The sequence below is a fragment of the Rhinopithecus roxellana genome, chromosome 6, assembly GCF_007565055.1.
Source record: "Rhinopithecus roxellana isolate Shanxi Qingling chromosome 6, ASM756505v1, whole genome shotgun sequence".
In the NCBI taxonomy this organism is placed as follows: Eukaryota; Metazoa; Chordata; class Mammalia; order Primates; family Cercopithecidae; genus Rhinopithecus; species Rhinopithecus roxellana.
The window spans coordinates 11,156,118-11,182,402 of NC_044554.1; the positions used below are offsets into that span (position 1 = coordinate 11,156,118).

The 26,285-nt window shown below is 39.2% G+C and overlaps 1 protein-coding gene and 1 pseudogene across 5 annotated transcripts in view; one reads left to right on the forward strand and one right to left on the reverse strand.

The window, feature by feature from the left end:
- The window catches only part of SLC26A3 (solute carrier family 26 member 3), a 66,612-nt gene that overhangs the window by 13,321 nt on the left and 27,006 nt on the right, over nucleotides 1–26,285 (forward strand). For 2 of the 5 annotated variants that reach the window (XM_030933188.1, XM_030933186.1), the window contains 3 exons: nucleotides 15,215–15,279; nucleotides 24,397–24,615; nucleotides 25,117–25,256. In XM_030933188.1, the coding sequence (XP_030789048.1) occupies nucleotides 24,485–24,615; nucleotides 25,117–25,256 (271 nt within the window). In that variant the 5' untranslated portion in view covers nucleotides 15,215–15,279; nucleotides 24,397–24,484. The remainder of the gene's footprint in view (nucleotides 1–15,214; nucleotides 15,280–24,396; nucleotides 24,616–25,116; nucleotides 25,257–26,285) is intronic. The other 3 variants (XM_030933187.1, XM_030933189.1, XM_030933190.1) reach the window with 2 other exon arrangements.
- LOC104677419 lies at nucleotides 9,555–17,563 on the reverse strand (annotated as a pseudogene).

The window sequence follows — 26,285 nt, forward strand, 5'->3', positions numbered from 1 at the left end:
CCTCCATACTGTTCTCCATAGTGGCTGTACTAATTTACATTCCCACCAACAATGTATGTGTTCTCATTTCTCTGCAACCTCACCAGGGTTTATTTTTTGTCTTTTTGATAATGGTCATCCTAAATGGAGTGAGATTATACCTCACTGTGGTTTTGATTCTGATGATTAGTGATACTGAGCATTTTTTCATATATTTGTTGGCCATTTATATGTCTTCTTTTGAGAAATGCCCATTCAAAAATCAGAATGTTTGGGTTTTTTGCTGTTGAGATGTTTGAGCTCCTTGTACATTTGGGATATTAATCCCATGTTTGATGAATAGCTTGCAAATATTTTCTCTCATTCTGTTGGCTGTCTTTTTACTCTGTTGATTATTTCCTTTGCTGTGCAGATGCTTTTTAGTTTTATATAATCCATTTGTTTATTTTTGCTTTTGTTGCCTGTGCTTTTGAGGTCTTATTCATAAAATCTTTTCCCAAACCAATATCCTCAGGCATGTCCCCTGTATTTTCTCCCAGTATTTTTATGGCTTCGGGTCTTACGTTTAGGTATTTGATCCCGTTTTAGTTGATTTTTGTATATGATGAGAGATGTGGGCCTGGTTTCATTCTTCTGCATATGAATATCCAGTTTTCCTAGCATCATTTATTGAAGAGACTGTCCTTTCCTCCAGTGAGTGTTCTTGGTGCCTTTATCAAAAATCAGTTGGCTGTATGGATTAACTTATAGGTTCTCTACTCTGTTCCATTGGACTGTGTGTCTGTTTTTACGCCAGTACCGTGCTGTTTTGGTTACTATAGGTTTGTAGTATATTTTGAAGTCTAGTAGTGTGATGCCCTCAGATTTGCTCTTTTTTTACTCAGGGTTTCTTTGGCTATTTGGGATCTTTTGGGGTTCTATACAAATTTTAAGATTTTTTTTTTCTATTTCTGTGAAGAATGTCATTGGTATTTTCATCAGGATTGCACTGAATCTGTCAATTTATTTGGGTAGTATTGTATGCAATTTTAAAACATATTTATGAACATGTATTTCTCTTTCTTTCTTTCTTTTTTTTTTTTTTTTTTTTTGAGACAGAATCTCATTCACACTGTCCCCCGGGCTGGAGTGCAATGGTGCGGTCTCAGTTTACTGCAACCTCTGCCTCATGGGTTCACATGATTCTCCTGCCCCAGTCTCCCAAATAGCTAGGATTACAGATGCACACCACCACACCCGGCTAATTTTTTGTATTTTTAGTAGAGACAGGGTTTCACTATGTTGACCAGACTGGTCTCGAACTCCTGATCTCGTGATCTGCCCTCCTCAGTCTCCCAAAGGGCTGGGATTACAGGCAGGAGCCACTGTGCCCAGCCTATGAACATGTATTTCTAAGAGAAATTCATAAAAATGGCAGAGCTGGCTGGGTGCAGTGGTTCATGCCTGTAATCCCAGCACTTTGGGAGGCCGAGGCAGGTGGATCCCCAAGGTCAGGAGTTCGAGACTAGCAGCATGGCCAACACAGTGAAACCTCGTCTCTACTAAAAATACAAAAAATTAGCCAGGTGTGGTGGTAGGCGCCTGTAGTCCCAGCTACTCGGGAGGTTGAAGCAAGAGAATCGTTTGAACCTGGGAGGTGGAGGTTGTAGTGAGTCAAGATTGCACCACTGCACTTCAGCCTGGGCAACAACAGTGAAACTCCATCTGAAAAAAAACAAAAAGAAAAAAGAAAAAGGAAAAAGAAAAGAAATGGAAGAGCTAGGTCAAATAATTTCTTTTAAATTTTAATAAATGTCCTTTAAATGTTGATAAATATTACCAAATAAACATACTAACAAACAGTCGTACCTACAGAACACAGAAGGGCCTGATTCTCCACACTTTTATTAGTGTGTGTGTATATATATACGTGTATGTGTGTGTGTGTATATATATATATATTTTTTTGGAAATGGAGTCTCACTCTGTCACCCAGGCTGGAGTGCGGTGTTGTGATTTCAGCCCACTGCAACCTCTGCCTCATAGGTTCAAGTGATTCTCTTGCCTTAGCCTCCCAAGTAGCTGGGATTACAGGCGCCTGCCACCACACTCGGCTAATTTTTATATTTTTAGTACAGACGGAGTTTCACCATGTTGACCAGGCTGGTCTTGAACTCCTGACCTCAGGTGATCTGACCTCAGGTGATCTGCCCGCCTTGGCCTCCCAAAGTGCTGGGATTATAGGTGTGAGCCACAGCATCCAGCCAGATTGTGTATTTTCAAACTAATTCATCTTGCCAAACTGACACATGAATAATGTTACTATATTGTTTTAAGTTGCTGCATGAAATGTTTTTTGAGTTTGAGGAGCTGTAAGGTCACTTACAAAGAGCATTCTTGTAGGTAGTTGTAAGTATAGGATCTACATTTGAATGAACAAGGAGGAGTATAGATGTTGATTTTGGAATCATGCCCACGAAAAACTAAAGTGTTCTAAAAAAGTAAGTGTACAGTTAAAAGAGGAGAGGAACAAAACTAAACTCTGGGGATGAGAAGTGATGACAGAAAGAGGAAGATGAATAAGCAATAAGGAAACTATAAGGCCTAGGAAAATTCAGAGAAATTTAAGATTACAGAAGGCAAAGGAGGAGAGTCCAGGAAGTGAGACATGTCATATGTTGCATCACGAACCAGGAAAATAGCCAAAAAAGAAGTTATTTGCTTTGTCAGATAAATGAAAACAGGTTTAGTCAGTTTTATTATCCATATGTTGGAACTCATGTGAGCCACATCAATGGTTGAAACCTTTACTATTTATTAGAAAATTCCACCATAACATGACTGATGAGAAACCGAGCCAACTCTTCAAATTTTTCCAGAGATGAAGTTGGCCCATTTCCAGAATGTTAAATAATGCTGGCAATAAAATGGAGAGTAGTTTTGAAATGACCATTCTCACCATCCCATCCCAGTGTACCCTGCACACCCATTGTTTTACTAGCAGTTGCACCTCTTAAATGAAGACTCTAGCAATGCAGGAGAGGCCTGAAAGGTTGAAGGTAACAGGTTATCGTGTTATATCTAAATGTATACAATTTAATCTTTATTCCAATACTGCTATAAGAAGTCTATTCACACTGCTACACATAATAAAATGAATTCAAATAAGAAGCAATAAAAAAATCATGACTTATTCTTGGAATGAGAATCATGAACCCTACGTGACTGATATCAAGACTGTGCAAAGTGTACTTTCTGCCAGTGTCTTAGCATCGCCTCCCACTCCCTTCCTCAGCCACCCACACCCTCCATATATATCTGAAGATGACTTCAACTCCACTATGCCACTCTAATCCAAGCTCTTCCAATGGAAGAAGAATGCCTTATAATTGTATTCTACAGGGTTATTTCTTGTCTTCCTTTTGTACTCTCAAGACTCAGGTTTGACCAAGATAAAAGACATCAGAAAATCTAATTTGTTTCTGACTGGTGATTACTCACTGATTTTACTTTTTGCTCTCTATTCTGAAATATGAGTTTTCATCTGATGTCTCTGGACTCATCTGTGTGGTGGTGGTGGTGGTGCTGCTGCTGCTGCTGCTGTTTTAGTTTTTTAAGAGACAGGGTCTTGCTATGATGCCCAGGCTGGAGTGAGGTGGCTATTCAAAGATGCAATTATAGCACACTACATCCTCAAACCCTCTGTGCTCAAGTGATCCTCCCGCTTTGGCCTTTCAAACAGTTGGGACTACAGGCACACACCACAGTGGCTGGCTCTGGACTCATCTTTACACTGAGAGGGATTAGTAGAAATTCATATTAAATTTAGGAATTATATATTTGGTGGGTTAGACTCCTTTTGGGGTCAATCTTTATGAAGTACATAACAATAACTGTCTTGGCTGGGTGCAGTGGCTCACACATGTAATCCCAGCACTCTGGGAGGCTGAGGCAGGTGGATCACCTGAGATCAGGAGTTCGAGACCAGCCTGGCCAGCATGGCAAAACCTCATTTCTACTAAAAATACAAAAAAATTAGCTGGGCGTGATGCCAGTCACCTGTAATCCCAGCTACTCAAGAGGCTGAGGCAAGAGAATCGCTTGAACCCAGGAGTTGGAGGTTGCAGTGAGCCAAGATGGCTCCATTGCACTCCAGCCTGGGCGACAGAGCAGGACTCTGTCTCAAAACAAAAACAAACAAACAAACAAACAAAAGAACAACTGTCTCATTTCCAACTTCTCAGGGAAACAAAAGAGATGCTCTGAATGGACACACTGGGTCCTTGAAAATAAAGCCTGGAGTCATACTGATTTTAAAAAAATCAGTATGGGCCGGGCGCGGTGGCTCACGCCTGTAATCTCAGCACTTTGGGAGGCCGAGACAGGCGGATCACAAGGTCAGGAGATGGAGACCATGGTGAAACCACGTCTCTACTAAAAATACAAAAAATTAGCCGGGCGCGGTGGCGGGCGCCTGTAGTCCCAGCTACTCAGGAGGCTGAGGCAGGAGAATGGCGTGAACCCGGGAGGCGGAGCTTGCAGTGAGCCGAGATCGCGCCACTGCACTCCAGCCTGGGCGACAGAGCGAGACTCCGTCTCAAAATAAATAAATAAATAAATAAATAAATAAATAAATAAATAAATAAATAAAAAATAAAAAAATCAGTATGATTTGAAGTCAAGGCATAATAGTAAGTCCAGGGGAGGTGAAGTTTTGCTGCCTCCATGACCAAGAGATTTGCCTCCCAGTGTAATTTCTGCCCATTTTGTCAGTGATGTTTGGGGATGCACCTGCAGTCAAACACTGGTCAACTCAGGACAAGGAAAAACAACTTCATTATTTAAATGAGTCCACTAATTGTTACACACAAATTGTCATAATTGGCCAGTCAGTCTAGCCACAATATTAAGTCTCTTAACTTTACTCTGTAACTTTTCATATTTCTTCACATATGCAAGTCTGATGAAAACTATGGGCACTTTCCCCTGAAAAATTCATATTTGAGTACCCACCCCACCCTCTGACACACAAACATGCACACACGTGTCTTTTGTAGAGCTTTAACAGATTCCCTGAATTCTAACCACATATCCCTGGGGGTGCCCAGATAGGCACTTCTGTTACCTTTAAAGGAGTTTGAGTCAGGAAAATTTCATCCAGAAATTCTTCTAGTAGAATTCAGCACAGTCAAGAGGCCGTACCTTTCAGGCTATAGAGTAGGGTGATACAACACTACTAAATATAAAAATACCCCTCTCAAAAGTGATATGAGTAATGTGCTATCAACCTGTTGGAACAACCCTGTTGGCTTGGGAGAACATGGATGGACCTCCAAAATCCCCTTTTTTAAACAAGTGCTTCTTACATTGAGTACACATGCAGGCCAGTCACGGTGGCTCACGCCTGTAATCTCAGCACTTTGGAAGGCCCAGGCAGGCAGATTACCTGAGGTCAAGAGTTCAAGACCAGCCTGGCCAACACGGCAATACCCTATCTCTACTAAAAATACAAAAATTAGCCCAGAAGCAGTGGCTTACACCTGTAATCCCATTACTTCGGGAGGCCGAGGCAGGAGGACCAGGATCATCTGAGGTCAGGAGTTTGAGACCAGCCTGACCAACATGGTGAAACCCTGTCTCTACTGAAAATACAATAAATTATCCAGGCATGGTGGCACATGCCTGTAATCCTAGCTACTCGGGGATGCTGAAGCAGTAGAATCACTTGAACCATGCAGGCAGAGGTTGCAGTGAACCGAGATCACGCCACTGCACTCCAGCCTGAGTGACAGAGCAAGACTCAGTCTCAAAAAAAAAAAAAAAACAAAACAAAACAAAAAGAAGAAGAAAAGAAAAAATTAAGTACACTTCCTTCCACCATAAATGAAGAACAGAATGAAACAGGACTTTTTACCTCAATCCTAATTTGTAAATGGGGTCACATTAAGATTTCAGTATAAAATTTGAAACTGTTTTTTCTTTTAAAAGAAAGAATGGTGATTCTAGTCTATCATATTTATGCTTTAAATTAATATGCTTGCTTACTTGTTTATTGACTCAACAACCTCACTGAGCACTACCTACTTGCCCAGCACTGTGCTAGGCACGTGGGACAGAAAGATAAATACACACAGTCCATCTCCAAGAAGTGGGAGAATGGTGAGAAACCAAGAGCAGTATTTAATGCAAGGCATAATGTCAACTACAGGGATAAAGTGTGACAAGCTAGAAAAAGAACTGTTTTCTAGGATATAGAGGTAAGTCAATACATTTGTTGCATTAAGCCTTAACTATTAAATATTAAGTGTGCTTCTAAGTTATAATCATACAATGGCTTTAAATATAGTTTAGTAACATATACTACCAAAGCTTTAACTCCATGAAACTTGGGCTAAACTTTTAAAGGATATTCCTTATTTTGGTGTTTAAGGAAAAGTTTTTGCTGTTTTTTTCTTTTTTCTTTTTTTCTTTTTTTTTAAGAAATAAAATGAACACTGATCGTAATGGCTAAAACTGAAAAGACTGATAGTGCTAAATGGTGGCAAGGATAGGAGCAACTGGAACTCGCATATGTTGAGTGTAGGAATTTAAATCAGTAAAAACCACTTTTCAAAAATTATTTGGCAGTTTCGTATAAAGTTGAATATATTTCTATTCCATGACTTAGCAATCCTCCCAGGACCCAAGAGAAATAAAAATATGTTTACAAAAGACTTTTATAAGAAAGTTTGTAACAGCTCCAAATTGAAAACAATCCAAATGTTCATTAACAAGAGATTAAATAAACAGAGTTTGTCATATTCATACTAATGGAATACTATTCAACAATAAAAAGAATGGACAACTCATACACATAACAATATAGATGAACCTCAAAAATATTGTGCTGTGAGATAGCAGCCAGGCACAAAAGAGAACGTACCGTATGTCCCATTTGTATGAAGTTTTAGAACAGGCCAAACTAATGAAAGATGACAGAAATCAGAACAGAAGTTGCCTCTGTGAGTTGGCTGTGATGAACTGAGAAGAAACATGAAGGAATTTTCAGAGAGAGGAACATTCTCCACGTTGGGAGGGTGATTGTTACATGATGTAGTAGGCAGAATAATGGCTCCCAAAGATGCCCACATCCTAATACTCCAAACATGAGAATATTATATCTTATATGGCAAAAAGGACTTTGCAGATGTGATAAAAGTTGAGGACTTTGCTGGGCACAGTGACTCACACCTGTAATCCCAGCACTTTGGGAGGTGGAGGTGGGGTGGATCACAAGGTCAGGAGTTCGAGACCGGCCTGGCCAATATGGTGAAACTCTGTCTCTACCAAAAATACAAAAATTAGTCAGGCATGGTGGTGCAAGCCTGTAGTCCCAGCTACTCGGGAGGCTGAGGCAAAAGAATTGCTTGAATCCGGGAGGCAGAGTTGCAGTGAGCTGAGATCGTGCCACTGCACTGCAGCCTGGGCGACAGAGTGAGACTCTGTCTAAAAAAAAAAGAAAAAAAGAGTTAAGGAGTTTGAGAATGGGAGATTATCTGGGTGGGTCTAATCTAACCATATGAGCCCTTAAAAGTAGAGACTTTTCCCTGGCTGTGGGCAGAGATAATGGTATCAGACAAAAAGGGCAGAAAGATATAATATTGCTGGTGTTGAAGATGCAGGAAGGGGTCATGAGTAAAGGAATGTGGGTGGTCTCTAGAAATAAGAAGAGATCAGCAAATAGATTCTCCTTCAGAGCCCCCAGAAAGGAACACAGCCCTGTCAACACCTTGATTTTAGTCCAATGAGATCCATGTCAAGCTTCTGACCTACAGAAGTGTAAGATAATAAATTTGTGTTGTTTTAAGTTATTATATTTGTGATGATTTGTTACAGGATCGATAGAGAACTAACACACATAGGTATATGCATTTGTCAAAACTCATCAAAAGGTACATTCAAGATCTATATATATCGCTGTATGTAAATTATACCTTGTTATGGATTGAACTGTGTTCCCCAAAAAGATACGATGAAGTTCTAATCCCCAGTACCTCAGAAAGCCTTTATTTGGAAATAGGGTCATTGCCGATATAATTAGTAAAGACGAGGTTATACTAGAGAGTGGGATAGGCCCTTAACCCAAAATGACTATTGTCCTTATAAGAAGGGGAAAGACAAAGATATACAGTGAGAATGCCATGCAGTGACAGGGGCAGAGACTCAAGTGACACAGCTGCAAGATGAGGAATGCTAAGAAGTGATCACCAAGAACTAGAAAGAGCCAAGCAGGGATACCACTCAGTGTCTGCTGGGGGCGTGGCCTTGCTGATGCCTTGATTTTGGAGTTCTAGTCTCTGAAACTATAGAAAAAATGTCTATTGTTTGAAGTCACCCAGTTTGTGACACTTTGTTATGGCAACCCTAGGAAATTAATATATATCTCAAAAGTTTGTTTAAATCTGGAGTAACAAAAAGAAATAAAATAGTACAGATACAGTTGAAGCCCCTTTCATAGTCCTCCCAGTAAACTTCTTCCCTGTCTCCATGGAGGTAACCAGTATCCTTAATTTCTTATCTATCATTCCATTGCTTATTTTTATACATTTGCTATATATCTACGAATCAAGTATTTTTGCATGTTTTTATTTTTTCATTTATTGGAACAAAAATAGAAACTCCTCATTTCTTTTTTTTTTGATAAGTGTGTGGGTACAATGATTTGATATGCATACACATTATGAAATGACTACCACAGTGAAGCTAATGAACACCTCTATCACCTCACAGTTACCTTTTCTGTGTACATGTATGGTGAGAACACTTACGGGCTACTGTCTCAGCAAATTTCAAGTATACAATATAGTCTAATTAACTGCAGTCACTGTGCTATACAACAGATCACAACAATTCATTCATCTTATAACTGAAGGCTTATACACCCAGCCTCTGGAAACTACCACTTTATCCTCTGTTTTTATGAATTCAACCTTTGTTTTGTTTTTGTTTTAATGTATTGGTTTGTTTTTATTTTGTTCTGCTTTTTTGAGACCAGGTCTCCGTCTGTCACCCAGGCTGGAGTGCAGTGGCATAATCTCAGCTTACTGCAACCTCCATCTCCTGAGCTCAAGCTGTCCTCCCACCTCAGCCTCCTGAGTAGGGATGACAGGCATGTGCCACCACGCCCAGCTAATTTTTGAAATGTTTTATAGAGATGAGGTCTCAAACTGGACCAGCCCAGGCTGGTCTCAAACTCCTGTGCTCAAGCAATCCACCCACCTTGGCCTCCCAAAGTGCTGGGATTACAGGTGTGAGCCACCACACCTGGCCTGTACTGTTATTTTTTAATAGAAACCACATCACTTCATTTGTTATAGCAAATAATAAATGAGACATAATAATTCAGAAGGGCCCCAAAAAGCCTTCTCTTCCCACAAAATAACAGAAAAAATAAGCACCTCTACCACCCGAGCCTTTGGTTAATTTTTTCTGTTGATCCCTGTTCTTTCATCCACATCAGCATGCTGCTTCCAAAATGGAACGTTGCCTTCAACTGTTACACGAGCTAAGATGCTGGTCCATCAACTTGCCTTCATAATGTAATGGAGGTCCCTAACTTAGCTGAGGCACCTGGACAAGAATTTGATTTCAACTTCATTCTAAGGCCCATGACTGGTTTCTTTAAAAAGCTGCAGGTGAATGAGGTAGAAAGGACAGAGACATGAGATTGAAACTAGAGAAGGATGAAGAGGATGACTCCCACGCACTATAGGACCACAGGCCTCTCAAGGCTGAAAACTCAAAGAGCAGTGTGACACCCATACAGCGGGGGAGAGCACATGCCTTCAGTTTCTCCTGCAACATGGGCCGTGGGGCAAAAATCTGGATGGCAAATGTCACCATGATGAAGGCATACAGGGACCAGGGAGGGCATGAGGACAGGCAGACAGAAGCAACGATGGCCATGTTCAAGGACAATGTGACGGATACAATGGCAGCATTGGTGCCACAGTGAAAGAAGATGAGGTGGTCTAACAGCGTGAAGACTGACACAGCACAGATGGTGCCAGTGCTGACAAACTGTCAGGGTATTCGACCCTAGCAAACAGCCATAGACAAAAGTAATGAAGACGACAGGCTCTTCAAGTCAGCCCACCGGACATGCCCACTCTACTTCCACCCTTCACCTCTATTCAAGATCAAATAAAACATATGCAGTCAGTGAAGAAGCCAGGCCAGTCCCACAAGACCAGTAGGAGACCAGAAACCCTTTGTCCATGTAACACCAGATAACCACAAAAACATAGACACCACGCAGCTGATGGATCACCACACTCAAATACCCCAGTCCAATATTGGTATTTCTGAGCATAGATGTTTTTCTGCAGTTCTTTCAGGTCCACATAGTTATCAAGGAAGGGCTGTCACTCACATAAGGCCTTCTGCCACTTGGCCTCCTTAGTGTTAGTTACAGGTTGGCATGATTTCTTTATACACTGTCTACTGTCTTATTAATGGAGAGTAGATAGTGGATAAAGGGTATTAGGCTATTTATAAGGTCAGTAGACTATCAACCAGACTATCTAGTGGATTGAGGATATTTATTTTCTTTTTTTTGCTATTATAAACATTGCATATTTATATATTCTAGAAATATTCATTAACATGAGTCAATGTTTGTTAAGGATACATACTAGTGGAATTGCCAGGTCTTAGAAGATATATATCTTCAATTTGACAAGACAGTGACACGCTGCTATCAGAAATGACTGCCCCAATTTACAACTCACAACGATAGTATAAGGGTTCCTATTGCTCCACAGCCTCTGTGACACTTGGTATTTTCAAGCATTTCATTTTTACCATCTGATAGACAAAAGCAGATTTACCGTAAAGCAAATGAGGTTTAGGCTTCAGGACCTTTCATTTGCATGGGCCCCTTCAAAGGCCCTGTAGTTAATTTTATATGGGAAATTTTGTAATCTTTTTCTTAAAACGAGATCCACAAATTGCATAATCTTCATGCTCCACTGAAGCTAGTTACAGCCCTGCTAATGATGGATGCGAAATGTATATGGTTGTACTTACTTTTCCCTGATTACTAGTGAACTTGAACATATTTTCATATGTTAATTGGCACTTCAAGTTTTCTGTGAATTTTGCCTTTTGTTTAGTGATTTGTAGGAGTTCTTGATATCTTCTGGATATTAATCTTTTTTAAGACTTAACTGGGCAAATACCTTGTTCAGTGTAGAGCTTGTCTTCACTTTCGTTGTAGTGTCTTCCATGTTTTAATTTTAATAAAGTTGGATTTGTTAATCGTTTCCTTTATGATATGCACATTTATATGACTTGTTGAAGAAATACTTTTATTCCAGGGTTATAACAGCATACTTTTTCTTCTAAAAGTTTAAAATTTTACCTTTTCTATTTAGGCCTTTGGTCAATTGAAAAAATGTGTGTGCAATTGCTGCGAAATAGAGATCTAATTTTTTTTCATTCCACATGGATAGCCATTTGTCTCAGCCCCATTTATTGAATAGTCCATCTTTTCTCTAATGCCATGTAATCTCTATTATATATCAAGTTTCAATACATGTTTCTAGGCCTTCTGTCCTGTTCCTTTGTTATGTTTATTTCCCACGGCACGAACATGTAACTGCCATAGTTACTATAGCTTGATAATAAGTCTTTATATCTGCAAAATAAGTTTCCCCATCTTTTCTTCTTCAAAGTTGTCAACAAATGTTGCATGTTCTCACTAATACGTGGGAGCCAAAAAAGTGGATCTCATGGAGAGAGAAAGTAGAATGATGGCTACCCACAGGCTGGGAAAAGTAGCAGGGAGGGGGGATGGAGAGCTGTTGATTAATGAGTACAAACGTACAGTTAGATAGAAGGAGTAAGTTCTAGTGCTTGATAACACGGTAGGGTGGCTATAGTTAACACTAAATTATTGTATAGTTCAAAATAGCTAGAAAAGAAAATTTGGAATGTTCCCAACACAGAAATGATAAATATTTGAGGTGATAGATATCATTATTATCCTGATTTGATCATCACACATTGTATGCATATACCAAAATATCACATATACCCCATCAATATGTACAAATATTATGCATCAATTTCAAAAACTGTCTTGACTTTTCTTGGCCCTTTGTGGTTCCATACAAGTTTTAGGACAAGTTTGTCCAGTTCTATGAAAAAAAAAAAAAAAGAAAAGTTTTTTCATTGTAATAGCATTTATGTAATATATTAATTTGAAGAAAACATCTATATGATATTGAACTTTCACATTCATGAAGATTTATGGCTTTATATTTTTCTTAGGTTTTGTTTTTGTCCTTTACAATGTTTTGTAATTCTCTCTATAAAGTTCATCATTATGTATCTTTAGATAAGATTTACTCCAGCCAGGCACGGTGGCTTGTGCCTGTAATCCCAGCACTTTGGGAGGTTGAGGTAGCAGGATAGCTTGAGGCCAGGAGTTGGAGACCAGCCTGGACAACATAGAAAGAACCCATCTCTACAAAATAAAATTAAAATTAAAAAATTTACTACTGTAATCCCAGCACTTTGGGAGGCTGAGGCGGGCAGATCACGAGGTCAAAAGCTCGAGACCAGCCTGACCAACATGGTGAAATCCTGTCTCTACTAAAAATACAAAAATTAGCCGGGTGTGCTGGTGCACACCTGTAATCCCAGCTCCTCAGGAGGCTGAGGCAGGAGAATCGCTTGAACCCGGGAGGCAGAGGTTGCAGTGAACTGAGATCGCACCACTGCACCCCAGCCTGGGCAACAGAGTGAGACTCCATCTCAAAACAAATAAATAAATAAAATTAGCCAGGTGTGGTGGCATGGGCCTGTAGTCCAAGCTACTTGGGAGGCTGAGGCAGGAGGATCACTTGAGCCCAGGAGTTCAAGGTTTCAGGGAGCTATGACTGAGCCACTATATTCCAGTCTCAGTGACAGAGTCAGACCTTGTCTCTTAAAAATAAAAAACTAAAAGAATTTATTTCTACTTACCTTTGTAGCTTTTGTTGCTATTACCAATGATATCTTTCTTTTTATTACATTTAGTACATGGTTATTATTAGTATATAAGAAGGCTATATACTATGTAATATATATATATAATGTAATAATTTGCCTTTGTTCAGCTTGTATCCATCAATCTTGCAAAACTCTCTTATTTGTTGTAAAATAAATCGTTTTTATGCTGATCAATAATTCTGAGTCTCTACCTTTAAGTGCAATATTTTCCAGTTCTTTCATCAACCAAACCTAAATACAAAATTTAATCAGTGTATAGTGGTTCTGAATAAATGTGCTGTACATCTGTTAAAATAATAAAAAGCAGTATTATACAGTAGTTAAAGACATGACAAAGTTAGGCTTTCTGGATTCTAGCTGGCTTCAATAAAAGCCAATAAAAATAAAAACTTGAGATTTCACCACAAATGAAATCCCAATATATTCATTTGTAAAGTAGGAATAAAAATACTAAGCTATCTATGGTTTTTATGAGGATTAAATGGGATAAACCAAATAAAATACATTGCAAAGTTCCTAGCCCATAGTAAACACTAATTAAACTTAGCTAATAGCTAATATTGATAAAAGTATGATAAGTGGCACCACACCTCATTCAATTATGCAGTTAGCACAGGTGTGAGCCAGATTTAAAAACACAGGTTAGATTAATTTCTAACAAACGCTAGTGACCTGTCCACATTCTCTTGGCATTGTCTTATATCAGACATATTTCATTGCTTGAACTGTAACTGAACCACTATTTATTGAGTCATCGTTCTGTGTTAGATTCAGTCTAGGTACTGGGCATACAGTAGTGAATTCATCAAAGTCCTTGCCTGCGTGGGGCTTTTATTTTAATGAGAAAGCCAAACATTAGCCAAGTAAATAATTGTGTATTTTAAAATTATGATGCTATGTTTTAAAAAGTACATGCAAATTAACCAAGGGACTGAAAAAATATTCTGAGAGAATGCCACAAGAGGGGCTAATTGAGATTGGGAAGTCAAAGTGGTTCTCTTTGAGAAAGTGATGTTGAAGCTGAGTAACAGTCAAACCGAGAGGGAGAGAGAAGTGCATTTAAGCAGAGGAAATGATGTCTGCAAAGAGTGGGCAAATTTGGTACTACAAGAGGCCATCATGGTGGGAGTGGAGAAAGCAAAAGTAAGAGCAAGGTCGGATGAGGTTAGAGAGTTGTGCACGGGGAGATCATGCAAAGACTTTGGAAGCCTGTTTTCCTCCATATAATCATCAGCTGCACAAAGAGGACCAGTGTGAAAAGATCATTCTGATTAATGAGTGGTAAAGAGATAGGGAGGGCTGCAAGAGAAAGCAAGAAATGCAGCAAAAGGTAAGAGTGAAGATGAAGAAAAGTGATGGATTTGGGATGTATTTTGGAGGCATACTCAATAGGGCTTAAGGATGGATTGGCTGCGGGTGGGGATAAGGTCTGCAAGAGGAAGTGTCAGAGATGGTTCCTGGGTCTCTGACGTGAGTAAAGGGGAATATTCTTTACTGAAATGGGGAAGACTAGAGATGGAGCAGATTTGGGAGGAAAGATCAAGAGGTCTTAATCTCAGTATGTGTCGTGTTTGAGATGCCTACGAGGCATCCAAGCAAAGATGTGGAGTAGGCAGTTAAATATGTGGACCCAGAGGGCTGGGGTTAGAAATCTGAATGTTGCTGGGAGCCATGGACTCTTATTAAGGTAAGAGAGTAGCAAGAGAGGAGAAGGAAATTCAGAACAGAATCTTAGGAAATGCCAAAGAAAGAGTTAGAGGAGAAATTGGCAAAAAGGATGAGGTGAAAAACATGTGTGTTAAAACATTTTTTTTTTAGCATTTTAAGAAGAGAAGATTTTAGCCTGGCATGATGGCTGAGGCCTGTAATCCCGGCTACTCAGGAGATTAAAGCAGGAGGATCACTTCAGGCCAGGAGTTTGAGACCAGCCTGGGCAACACAGCAATACCCATCTCTAAAATGAATTAATTAGTTAAATAATTGTTTAAATAAGAAGAGGAGTTCATGAAAGAGTAGTCAGCAGGGCTAAATGCTTTTAAGTAAGATGAGAGTTGGAAGTATTCATTGTGTTTAGCAACATAGGGTGTATTGCTCTTAGGAAGAGCTGTAGTGGGGGCAGAAATTGGAATGCAAATATGGCCTGTGGCTGGGAGTTGGGTGAGTGTTCCTAATGAGGGCCTTTATCCTACCAGGAGTTAACCTATACACCACACTTTTATAGCCCATGACAGATTGCATGGAGTCATCCAGACAAAGAATACCACCACTAAGCTCTCATCGAAACAGGTTGGTAAAATGTCAAGGAGATAACCCTTGAGAAGATTCTTTTTTTTTTTTTTTTGTTTTAAGTCCACGTGAGCATCGCTGTGCAAATCTCTGCAAACCAATGAAATTACATACACACAAGTGCAATGGGTGGTTTAATCTCACAAGGAACTTGAGGAAGCAATTTTCATCATCACTTCTGCTGATCAAAGTCTCAAAGGTCAAGACCACATTGCAGTCTTTTCATTGTTGTAAAAGTTAATGAAAGTTAATTATTAAAGCTGACAGAAAGGTAATTTGTCCTCTGTCTTACATAACCCATATATAGACATCTCTATGCATATGGATGCACACAGAGCCTGTAGACCTGAGTGGATGGACACTGCCTCTTAGAACTAGAACTTAGAACTTTATCTTGAAAATATATCACTGTTGCTGAAACTCCTCACTGAGTAGGTGTCAGGTAGGAACCAAATTTATGATTGTTATATTCAAACTGGTTTTCTGTTCCTTGAGAATGGTATTTTTTCTGATCAAAGCCTATTTAGGAGTTATTATTATGTTCTTGAGTTTATTCCATGTGTGTGAATATTTTGAATGAATCCACTAATAAGCTATGTAAGTATGTCTGGAGCGCTAGCAATGTGGAATAAATATTTAAGTAGACTTTAATTTAACAAGTAAATGGTTGTAAGCATCATTAAGTCTTAAACAGTCTTTTCAAAGATATTAGTGTTCTTGTTTTAAGTATTCAGATAATTGCTTTAATTCTCCACTCAAATCTGACTTTACAGATAGATTATCTGCTCTGAGGGTTGGGGGGATAAAAAAGCAAGCTTTAAGGAAATAGTTTCTCCAGGAGACAGAATCACCTACTAGAAAGGATTCAGAAAGGCCATCTGGTCCCAGCCAGGCATAGGGGCATGTACCTATAGTCCTAGCTACTCAAGAGGCTAAGGCAGGAGAATAGCTTAGCCCAAGAGTTCGAGGTCAGCGTAGGCAACATGGCAACACCTTGTCTCTGAAAAAAAAAAAAAAAAAAAAAAAAAAAAAGGGTGGGGGGACATCTGGTCTAGAAGTGAGAAATTTATCTAGATATCCTAGAAAGTCCAAGACTAAGGGAAACAGGCAGAGAAGAAAAGGCAACGAGAGTAAGGATAGAGAATGGAAAGAGAAGAGAGATGGGGAGAAAATGGTTACTGGAAAGTAGCAGAGTGCCCTATGCCACAAGTAGTATAATATAATATAATATACTTAGTAATATATGGGTACTTATCCCATACATTACTAACTCTACCAAGATAAAATCTATTTTATTCTTTAAAATGTCAGGAAAAGATTATACAACTTTCTTTATATATGCAAGTGAGGAACAATTTATCAAATGATTGGACTGAATAATTATCTTTTCTGAAGAAAGTCATTTGGAAAAATTGTGTCATGAAATTTGACTGTATAAACATCATTCCTTTTTTTTTTTTTCTGAGATGGATTCTCATTCTGTCGCCCAGGCTGGAGTGCAGTGGCACAATCTCTGCTTACTGCAACCTCTGCCTCCCAGGTTCAAGTAATTCTCCTGCCTCAGCCTCCCAAGTAGCTGATACTACAGGCACACTCCACTGTGCCTGGCTTATTTTTTTATTTTTATTTTTTATTTTTTTTTTTATTTTTAGTAGAGACAGGGTTTCGCCATGTTGGCCAGGCTGATCTCGAACTCCTGACCTCAGGTGATCTGCCCACCTCAGTCTCCCAAAGTGCTGGGATTACAGGCACGTGCCACCTCATCTGACGAAGGATTATTCCTAATGAAAAATTAGGAAGCAACTAATTTGATTTCAGAAACAAGTAAAAGTGGTAACACAATACATACTTTGCCTTCTCCCTCTGGATAAGGGAATAAGTAAGCATATAAAGAAATGAACAAATGTTTAATACCTCCTAAACAGCTCATATTAGACTAAGAAACAAAATCGTTCAGAAAATGAGAATGAACATTTTTCAATTACAAGAATAAATATGTAATAACACATTCTAGCTCTTCTCTACAATAAAGGTCTTTGATTCTCCAAGGAGAAAAGAAGAGCCTCCTCTAGCCTCTGTGTCACTTTGTTGAGAAGCAGAGGGGAGAATAAAGCAAGTCACCTCAAGGAGATTGGGCCCCAGGCCACGAGGCTCATGTTTTGTGTTGTGGATATTGAGTATAGGAGTGTGAGGCTTTCGTGCTCAAAAGCAAGGACCCTGAAGGTGCCTCACCTTGTTCTTTTGCCTTGTCTCTCTTGGGGATAGGGGCTATGGCCCCTGACATTCAATATGTAGCGGAGAAGAACATGTAGTGGAGACAGTCAGTTATTCACAAGATGTGGCTTCTCATCCTGGCTCTGGAAAGTTGAGAAAGTCATTTATCTTCTCTCATCTCAATTTCTTCATCTGTAAATTAGCGATAATATAGCCTATCTTCTCTGCCTTCATCACACAGTAACACTCAAGGAAGAAAAGTGAAAGTGCTCAGAAAATCTCAACGCCTTATAGAAATGACCAGGGATTCTCTTTTGCCTTCTGTGAGCCTCCTAGGTGTGAAACCCCTTGCTATGGTGCATCCCAACATTTCTCTAATGGTTTAGCCTATGGGCCAACAAAGCCTTCTGTTTCAGTGTTTGGAATTCTCACTATCCTTTGACATGATTTGCTTACTCCCCACTGCTTTGTCATCACCCCTGCCAAACCTATCTGTTCTTGAAAGTCTAACCCAAGACTCAGAGTTCCTTCACAAAACCTTACCTAACTCCAACCCACATTTACATCCCTTCTTCCAATTTATTATCTGCACCAATTATTGTGGGCACATCTCCTGTGTATGTGAACTTTGGTGTTTAGGACTACATCGTTTATATATATTTTGCTCATAGTTCAGTTTATTTCAACAAACTTTCTTGTATACTTACTGTGTCATAGGACCTATGCAAAAGGGGAAAAAATGGTTAAGATTTGGGCCTTGCCCTTGAAAAACTCAGTCTTAAAGGGAAGAGAAACATAAACAAATAATGACCATACCGTATGACATGGAATAGACACATATACAAGGTACTTACAAGAACGAAATGATTAACTCTATCCAGGGATTACATGAAGGCTTTACATCATTTTCTTATCTTCTACAACTGTGTTGGGAACTGAGTTCCTGACAAATAATAGGCTAATACATGTTTGTTGAAGGAATGAAGAAATGAATCAATGGTCAGCTGAGTTGTTTTGTTTTGTTTTGTTTTTAGAGACAGGGTCTCTTTATATTGGCCAGGCTGGTCTTGAACTCCTGGCCTCAAGGAGTCCTCCCACCTCAGCCTCCCAACGTGCCAAGATTACAGGCATGAGCCACTGCACCCAGCTGTGCTGAGTATTTTTAAGAATGAATTGGAATCCACCAGGTATTGGAGAAGAAGAACACAAAGGACGTCATGTGTACAAAGACACGGAATTGTTAAATATTATAGTGTATTAGGAACCTGCTGCAATTGTGAAGGAGGAGTGAAGAAGCTTGTGAGATAGACCAGAGCCAAAACATGAAGGGCCTTGTATGCCATTCTAGGAAGCTCAGATAGATAGATTATTTTAAAACTATGTTAAAACAAACTGGGATAAAAACGGAAAACTGCTACTTCCAAAGATAAGCTCAGAGTAAACATAAAGTCATAGAAAAGTTGGCAGCACTAGCATTTTCCAACAGTTTCCAGCTGACTTTTGTCATGTGGACCAGTTGTAAATTCAGTCTAAACAGTCAATATTAAACTCACTCCTGAGACTGCTACCTATGAACTTAAGGCTAAGAAGTCTCCCTTTGTATACCCTACTTTCAGTTTTGAGAACAGCCCTAGAAGGAAAATAATGGTCTTCTCCTTTTGCTATTAGAAAATTGAAGGGTTGGACTGGGTGCTCACACCTATAATCCCAGCATTTTGGGAGGCCAAGGCAGGCGGATCACTTGAGGCCAGGAATTCGAGACCAGCCTGGCCAGCATGGCGAAACTCCATCTCTACTAAAAATACAAAAAATTAGCTGGGTGTGGTAATGGGTGCCTGTAGTCCCAGATACTTGGGAGGCTGAAGCTGGAGAATCACTTGAACCTGGGAGGCGGAGGTTGTAGTGAGCCGAAATCGCGCCACTGCACTCCAGCCTCCAGCCTGGGTTACAGAGCAAGACTCTGTCTCAAAAAAAAAAAAAAAAGAGAGAGAAAGAAAGAAAAGAAAAGAAAATTGATGGCTTGAATTACTGGCTCATAGCAAACATAGTTAAGATATGGCAAGGCAAGGACTTGAAACCTGGTATGCTTAGTTACCAAAGTCTCACTCTTTTCTGTTGTACCTCCCAATTAAATTAGGTTTGCCTTCCTTCTTCAGCATCTTGGGCAATGTAGTAATAGAATTGATGAAAAATAATAGTCACAATTATTGCTCACTTCAGCCTCTGACCCCTCCTGAGCTCTCTTAACCAACCTCAGTGCTGAGACCCCTTCCCTCCAATCACCACTCCGGCCCTCTCCCATTCTGATGCCATCATCTCCCTGTTTCCATCCAGCCTTGTACTAACCAGAATGTGGAGCTTCTTGTGTGCTTGATTTCTGATTCCTCTGGCTGCTGATGGAGATCCCTCTGAAGGTGTTCACTGGAGCAATTATTCTGCTTGTTCTCCCATCTCTCACCTGCTCCCCCAAGTACAGTTATCAGGACACTGCTGTATTTCCCATTGTCCAAGGACTAATTCATGAAATAGGGCTGGCTTACCTCTGGTTTTGCACTGACTGGCTCAGAGATATTTTGAGATCCCTGAGGTGAGTCACGTTTTCAGCAGATTTCAGGCACAGTGTGGCATTTTCAGTGATGTCTCCATGAAGGCCTTCCTCAGCTTGAACAGCTATGGAGGGGTGATGCTACTAGGAGCTGCCTTGTCCAAGAGTGGAGGCATCTAATGTGACTGCGGAGGGGCTGGGAAGTGTTCTGCACCCTTGCTTGTCTGCTGATTTCAAACGACCACTAATTAAAGGCAAATCCTAGCACTGCTCATCAGCATCTTGGTTCAAATTAGCTGTTTCCCAGCAAAAGGGCAGACCTCTGAAAGACTAAAACACAGAATAGACAAACACTGAGTGGAAAGGTCAGGGTCGTAAGACACTTCTCAGCAGAGTAGGGCAGGCAGAGTGGAGGTTCTTGTAACTGGAGGCCAGGCTGCAGGTTGGAAATGGGTGGAACTTGGAGGGGTGGGGAGGTATATACATGACAATCCCTAGAAACATCAAAAAGTTGTTAATACATGGGAATAGTTAAACTAAGAAACTGAACTTCAGAAATTAATCCCAGGATTAAATTTCTGCTCAAAAAGAAAAAAAAAAAAAAAAAAGCAGAGAACAATAATATGTATGACTAAGCCACAGCACCAAGATATGTAGGTATATGAATGTCTACGTGTGTGTCTATGTATGTTATATATAGATATAGATATAGATATAGATATAGATAGATATAGATATAACATATATATAGTTATATATATATATATATATATATATCATAAAGGCCAAAAAATAAATAAAAAGCAAATCATAGGAAAGCAAATCATAGGGAAGCAAATAAACGTGGAAATATATACAAATAAGGCTTGGGATTCTACAATTAGTAAGAGGAAGGGACCCTGAGAATGAATTTCAATCCCCAAATCCACTGACACCCTAAGGACCCAGAGATCCATGAAGATAAAACATGAAAAGGCTTACATTAATATGGGCGTAATATTTGAAATTGGAATTGTGATTCTAGGAACCAGAAAAAAAGTGTTTTCCAAGAATTTCTGGCAAAAACATAACTTGTTCAGGTGAAAAAAAAGTTTAAAAAAATCTCTTTTGAATTCCTAATTAAAGATGAGCCAAGATCGCATCACTGAACTCCAGCCTGGGTGACAGAGCAAGACTCTGTCTCAAAAAAAAAAAAAGGTCATGCTCAAGAATCTCAGAAACGATGACATGGAGAATGTCATTAATTTATGACTATCTGAAACATCTCTTCAGCAGAGGCACCATTGGTTCAGAGGCCCACATAGTATGTTACACATGGAGGCATAGCTTTTGGAAGTGGGGATGGGTGCAAGGGGAAAACAGAAAGGCTGGAATGTGGCCCTCAAGATTTCTCTCTAAAGTCTGGAAAGATTTCTTTTCTTTTCTTTTTTTTTTTTTTTTTTTTGAGATGGAGTCTCGCTCTGTCATCCAGGCTGGAGTGCAGGGGCATGATCTCAGCTCACTGCAACCTCTGCCTCCCAGGTTCAAGCAATTCTCCTGTCTCAGCCTCCTGAGTAGCTGGGATGACAGGTGCCCACCACTACGCCTGGCTAATTTTTGTATTTTTAGTAGAGACAAGGTTTCACTGTATTGGCCAGGCTGGTCTTGAATCCCTGACCTCAAGTGATCCTCCCGCCTCAGCCTCCCAAAGTGCTGGGATTACAGGCATGAGCCACCACGCCTGGCCAGAAAGATTTCTTAAGCTCCCCTGATTCCTGCCCTGAGCAGTCCCCTTGCAGGCAGTGCTTGGGTGTGAGGAGGAGGCTTTTGCTGGCAGGACAGCCAGAGTTCAGGCTCTTGATCCAGCAGGAGGTATAAGAAAGCCTACTAAAGAGACAGCCATAGCCATCCTCAGAGAAGGAAGCTGATTAGAAATGAAGTTGTATTTCTCACATCACTGTCATCGGCAAAAAAAATTAAAATAAAAAATAAAAAAATACAACAGCCAAAAGAATATAAGTACCTTCAAGATCTTTTTTAGGGAAAATAACTAATAAATTTCTTTGAACTCCTTGAGGAAAGCATGAGTAAAGCAAGCAAGGAAGAATATTTTTTTTTCTGTCCCCCATAGCAGCATCTGACAGAAGTACAAATACACAGCGCTGAAGTCTTCTTCATCCTAAGGTTTGCTCCTTCAAAGGGTTAAGGCTGTTCTTATAAGATATTCCACATACCCTTTATGAGAAATCCAAGATATTAGAAGTGAATGACCATGGATTAGATCTTATTTATTAATGCTCCAACCATGTTGTTGATAATCAGCAAAAAAAAAAAAAAAAAAAACAAAAATCCATGCTCTGCACAGCAATGCACAAGTCACCTCCACTTCGTGAGCAAGTTCTTCTGACAATGGGAAGTACTATCTAGTTAGTGGGATTTGACCCCTGAAGTGTGGATGGAGAGATGGAAGAGGGAATGGAAACAAAAGAGAAAACAAGTACTTGGAAGTGGCAGGGGAGGAGAGGCCCAGAAAGAATAGCAAAGGAGGATCTAAATGTCACAAGCGAGGCCCTGGTGGTGCACCTGTCAGCTACTTGGGAGGCTGAGGCTGAAGGATTGCTTAAGCCCAGGAGTTTGAGGCCAGCCTGGGCAACATATGAAAGATCCCTGCCTCTACTGAAATATTTTTAAAATTAGCAGGGCATAGTGGCCCACACCTGAGGTCCCAGCTACTCAGGAGACAGGAGGACTGCTTGAGTCTAGGAGTTAAGAGGCCATAGTGAGCTGTGATTACACCACTGCACTCTACCCCAAGCGACAGTGAGATTCTGTCTCTAATAATAATAATAATAATAATAATAATAATAATAATAATGGAGTCATAACTGAGCTCAAAGGAACTCAAATGCTGGAGGTCAAGCCAGAGATTTGGGGCAGAAGCAGTACATTGTGGTCAGAAGTGAGCACAGAGGACTTTAGAGGAAACTAGAAAATGGGGTGGGAGAGAAAAATGGGTGATCAAAGAGAGGTCAAGTGGGGCCAGCAGTAGAGACCAGCATCTGATTCCTGGTTATAACTTGAGTTCTGCAAACATACTGAAAATCCCTTAAGGTATATGAGGGCACGGTGTAACAATATACTATCTAGTGTGAGATAATTCAATTAATCACTGTGATTGAAGTTGAGGAACAAAACTTGGGCATTATGAGTAGTAATACAGAACAAGATTAGACGGAAAAATGCTAGTAGTTAGTTGCAATGTTCTTCAATTATGTTCATATCAAACAGTAGAGAAGCTGCATAACATAGAAAAGATAGCAAAGAAGTCTGAAAATGCAGGTACTGTTTCTGCCATTTTATAAGCTGTATGTCCCAAGAAAAAGTATTTCCATTTTTGTGTGGGTTTGGGGTGTGTGTGATTACTTTATCATTTGTAAGAATAAAATAATAATAACAAAATAATAAGAGTAACTGCCTCAAAGAATTGTGAAGGCTAACTTGGCAATGTGCATTTAAACATGCTGTAAAATTGATCTTTTAAGGATAATAGAAATAGGATTGAGATAAGAATAAAAAACTTAAACATCTTGTGTAGAAAATGCTAATAATTAAAATAATAGCTGCCATGTAGTAAATGCCTATAGCATATTGTATGTAAGCTAGATGCTTCAGAAACTTTATTTATTCTTCACAATCACCTGAAACTTGAATATCTTTATCCCCATTATACAGGGAAGACTCAGAGAGCTTAAGGAACTTGCCCAGGATCATTCCTTTAAAAAGATCTTATTACTCACAAATGAAGTAACCAAATAATATTTAGTTTGTTTCATAGTTTTCTTAACTATAAATTGTAAAACTCTAACTCCCAGAAACAATAAGGAAATAACTGAAATAGGCAATACCTTTGAATTTCACAATTTTTTAAAATTTTACAAGGTAAAAAAATCAAATTTTAAAATTCTGATGGGTAAATTGGAACAGACTGGACTGGAGTTAGAGGCAATAAATAAACTTTAAATATAATCTGTCCCAGCACTTCAATGCCTTAACTTTGGAAATATTTCTGGGGAAAAAAAGTTGATAAACTATCTTGCCTTGTAAGTAAAAAATTGACTAAATGATTCATAAACTGAGTCAATTTTGTTACTTTTTGGCAAATTAAAAAATAAAACAAAAGCTTCTTGTTTACTTACCTAAAAGAGCCATGTCCAGCTCACTGGAATAAAATATCGCTGTCACAAAACACAATCTAGGTCCCTTAATCCTGCCTTTTTTGATCTTAAAAGATGGTAACATTCAGTTCGGAGCTCACTCATCTGTAAATTGCATCACATTATCTCTGAGTTATTTAAGAAGCAAGCTCTGTTTGGTTTCAGGCATTTTTAACCTGCTAAAGGCAAGAAGAAGTGTTCACCACATAGTTCCAAAGGTCTTCAACTTGCCACAACCAACAGAAAAATCAAAATGATTGAACCCTTTGGGAATCAGTATATTGTGGCCAGGCCGGTGTATTCTACAAATGCTTTTGAGGAAAATCATAAAAAGAGAGACAGACATCATAAGACATTTCTGGATCATCTCAAAGTGTGTCTTAGGTAAGATCTTTTTTAAGGTATAGGCATTAGGAATATATTTTTGAAGCACTTTCACCTACATTTTCTAACTTTCCAACTCTCCTTTCTGGCTGTAATTCACAGCCTACAGTCCTTTCCTCTTTGGTTTCCAAACCTCCTACTCCCTGCCAGAGTTGGAAAGGTAGTGTTTAAAATGAACCCTGTCTTGGCTTGTCAACACAGTCTTTCCAAATCAGACAACAAACAGATGGGGACAGAGGAAAATTCTCATTTGAAATATTACATGATTCAAGCTGAGGATGACAAATAGGTCTATTACGGTTAAAGAAAAGCAAGCATTTTAAAAAATCCTTTGTTGGTGACCAGAGGGCAGCTGATTATGGGTAAAGAATGTTACTGGGAGTGAAATTACTAGTTTAATCTTTAGCAAATTACCATCTTTACCAAATTCCCACCGACAGTTAGGTACTAAACTTAAAATTTGATATTAATTGACTGACCTGTAGCTTTCCATGTTTTCAGCTGTTCCCCACAAAAGGCCAAGAGAATTGTCCTCTCTTTGTTCCCCATAGCATCTTGGTTGCCAGGATATCGGCTTAAGGAATGGTTGCTCAGTGATATTGTTTCTGGTATCAGCACAGGGATTGTGTCCATACTACAAGGTACATTTTTTAAATGTATAATTTATATACCATAAAATTCATCCTTTGAATGTGTACAGCTCGGGGGCTTTTCATATATTCACTAGGTTGTGCATCTGTCACCACTATCCAATTCTGGAACATTTTCACCACCAACAACCCCTAAAAATCGCTTACCCATTAACTTCACATCCCCCTCTACCCTTTCTTTATGGATTTGCCTATTCTGGATATTTCATGTGAATGAAATAATACAATACATGGCACTTTGTGTCTAGTTTCTTTCACTCACTGTAATGTTTTCAAGGTTGATCCATATTGTAGCATGTATTGGTACTCCATTCCATTTTGTGGACAAATAAGAATTCTATTGTATGGACATATCACAATTTTTTAATCTACTCATTGGTTGATGAACATTTCAGTTGTTTCCACTTGGGGGCTATTATGAGTAATGCTATTTTGAACATTTGTGTACAAATTTTTGTGTGAACATGCTTCAGTTTTCTTGGGTATGTCACTAGGAGTATAATTGCTGGATCATATGGTAACTCTACATTTAATCATTTGTGGAATTGCTAACTTATTTTCTAAAGTAGCTATGCCGTTTTACATTTCCACTAGCAGTGTATGAGGGTTCAAATTTCTCCATATCATCAACACTTGTTATTGTCCATCTTTTTTCTTTTAGCTATCCCAGTGAGTATGAAGTGGCATCTCATTGTGGTTTTCATTTGCATTTCTCTAATGACTAACAATATTGAATATTTTTTCATGTGTTTATTGGCCATTTGTATATCTTTTGAAAAAGTTCTATTCAAATTTTTTATCCATTTTTAAATTGGGTTATTTGTCTTTTTGTTGTGGAGTTGTAAGTGTTGTTTCTATATTCTGGATACCAGACCCTTGTCAGATACACAATTTGCAAATAACTTTTTCATTCTGTGAATTATTGGTTAACTTTCTTGATAGTATCCTTTGAAGTACACATTTTTAAATAGTGATTAAGTCCAATGTATCTGTTTCTTCACTGGTTGCTTATGCCAGGGG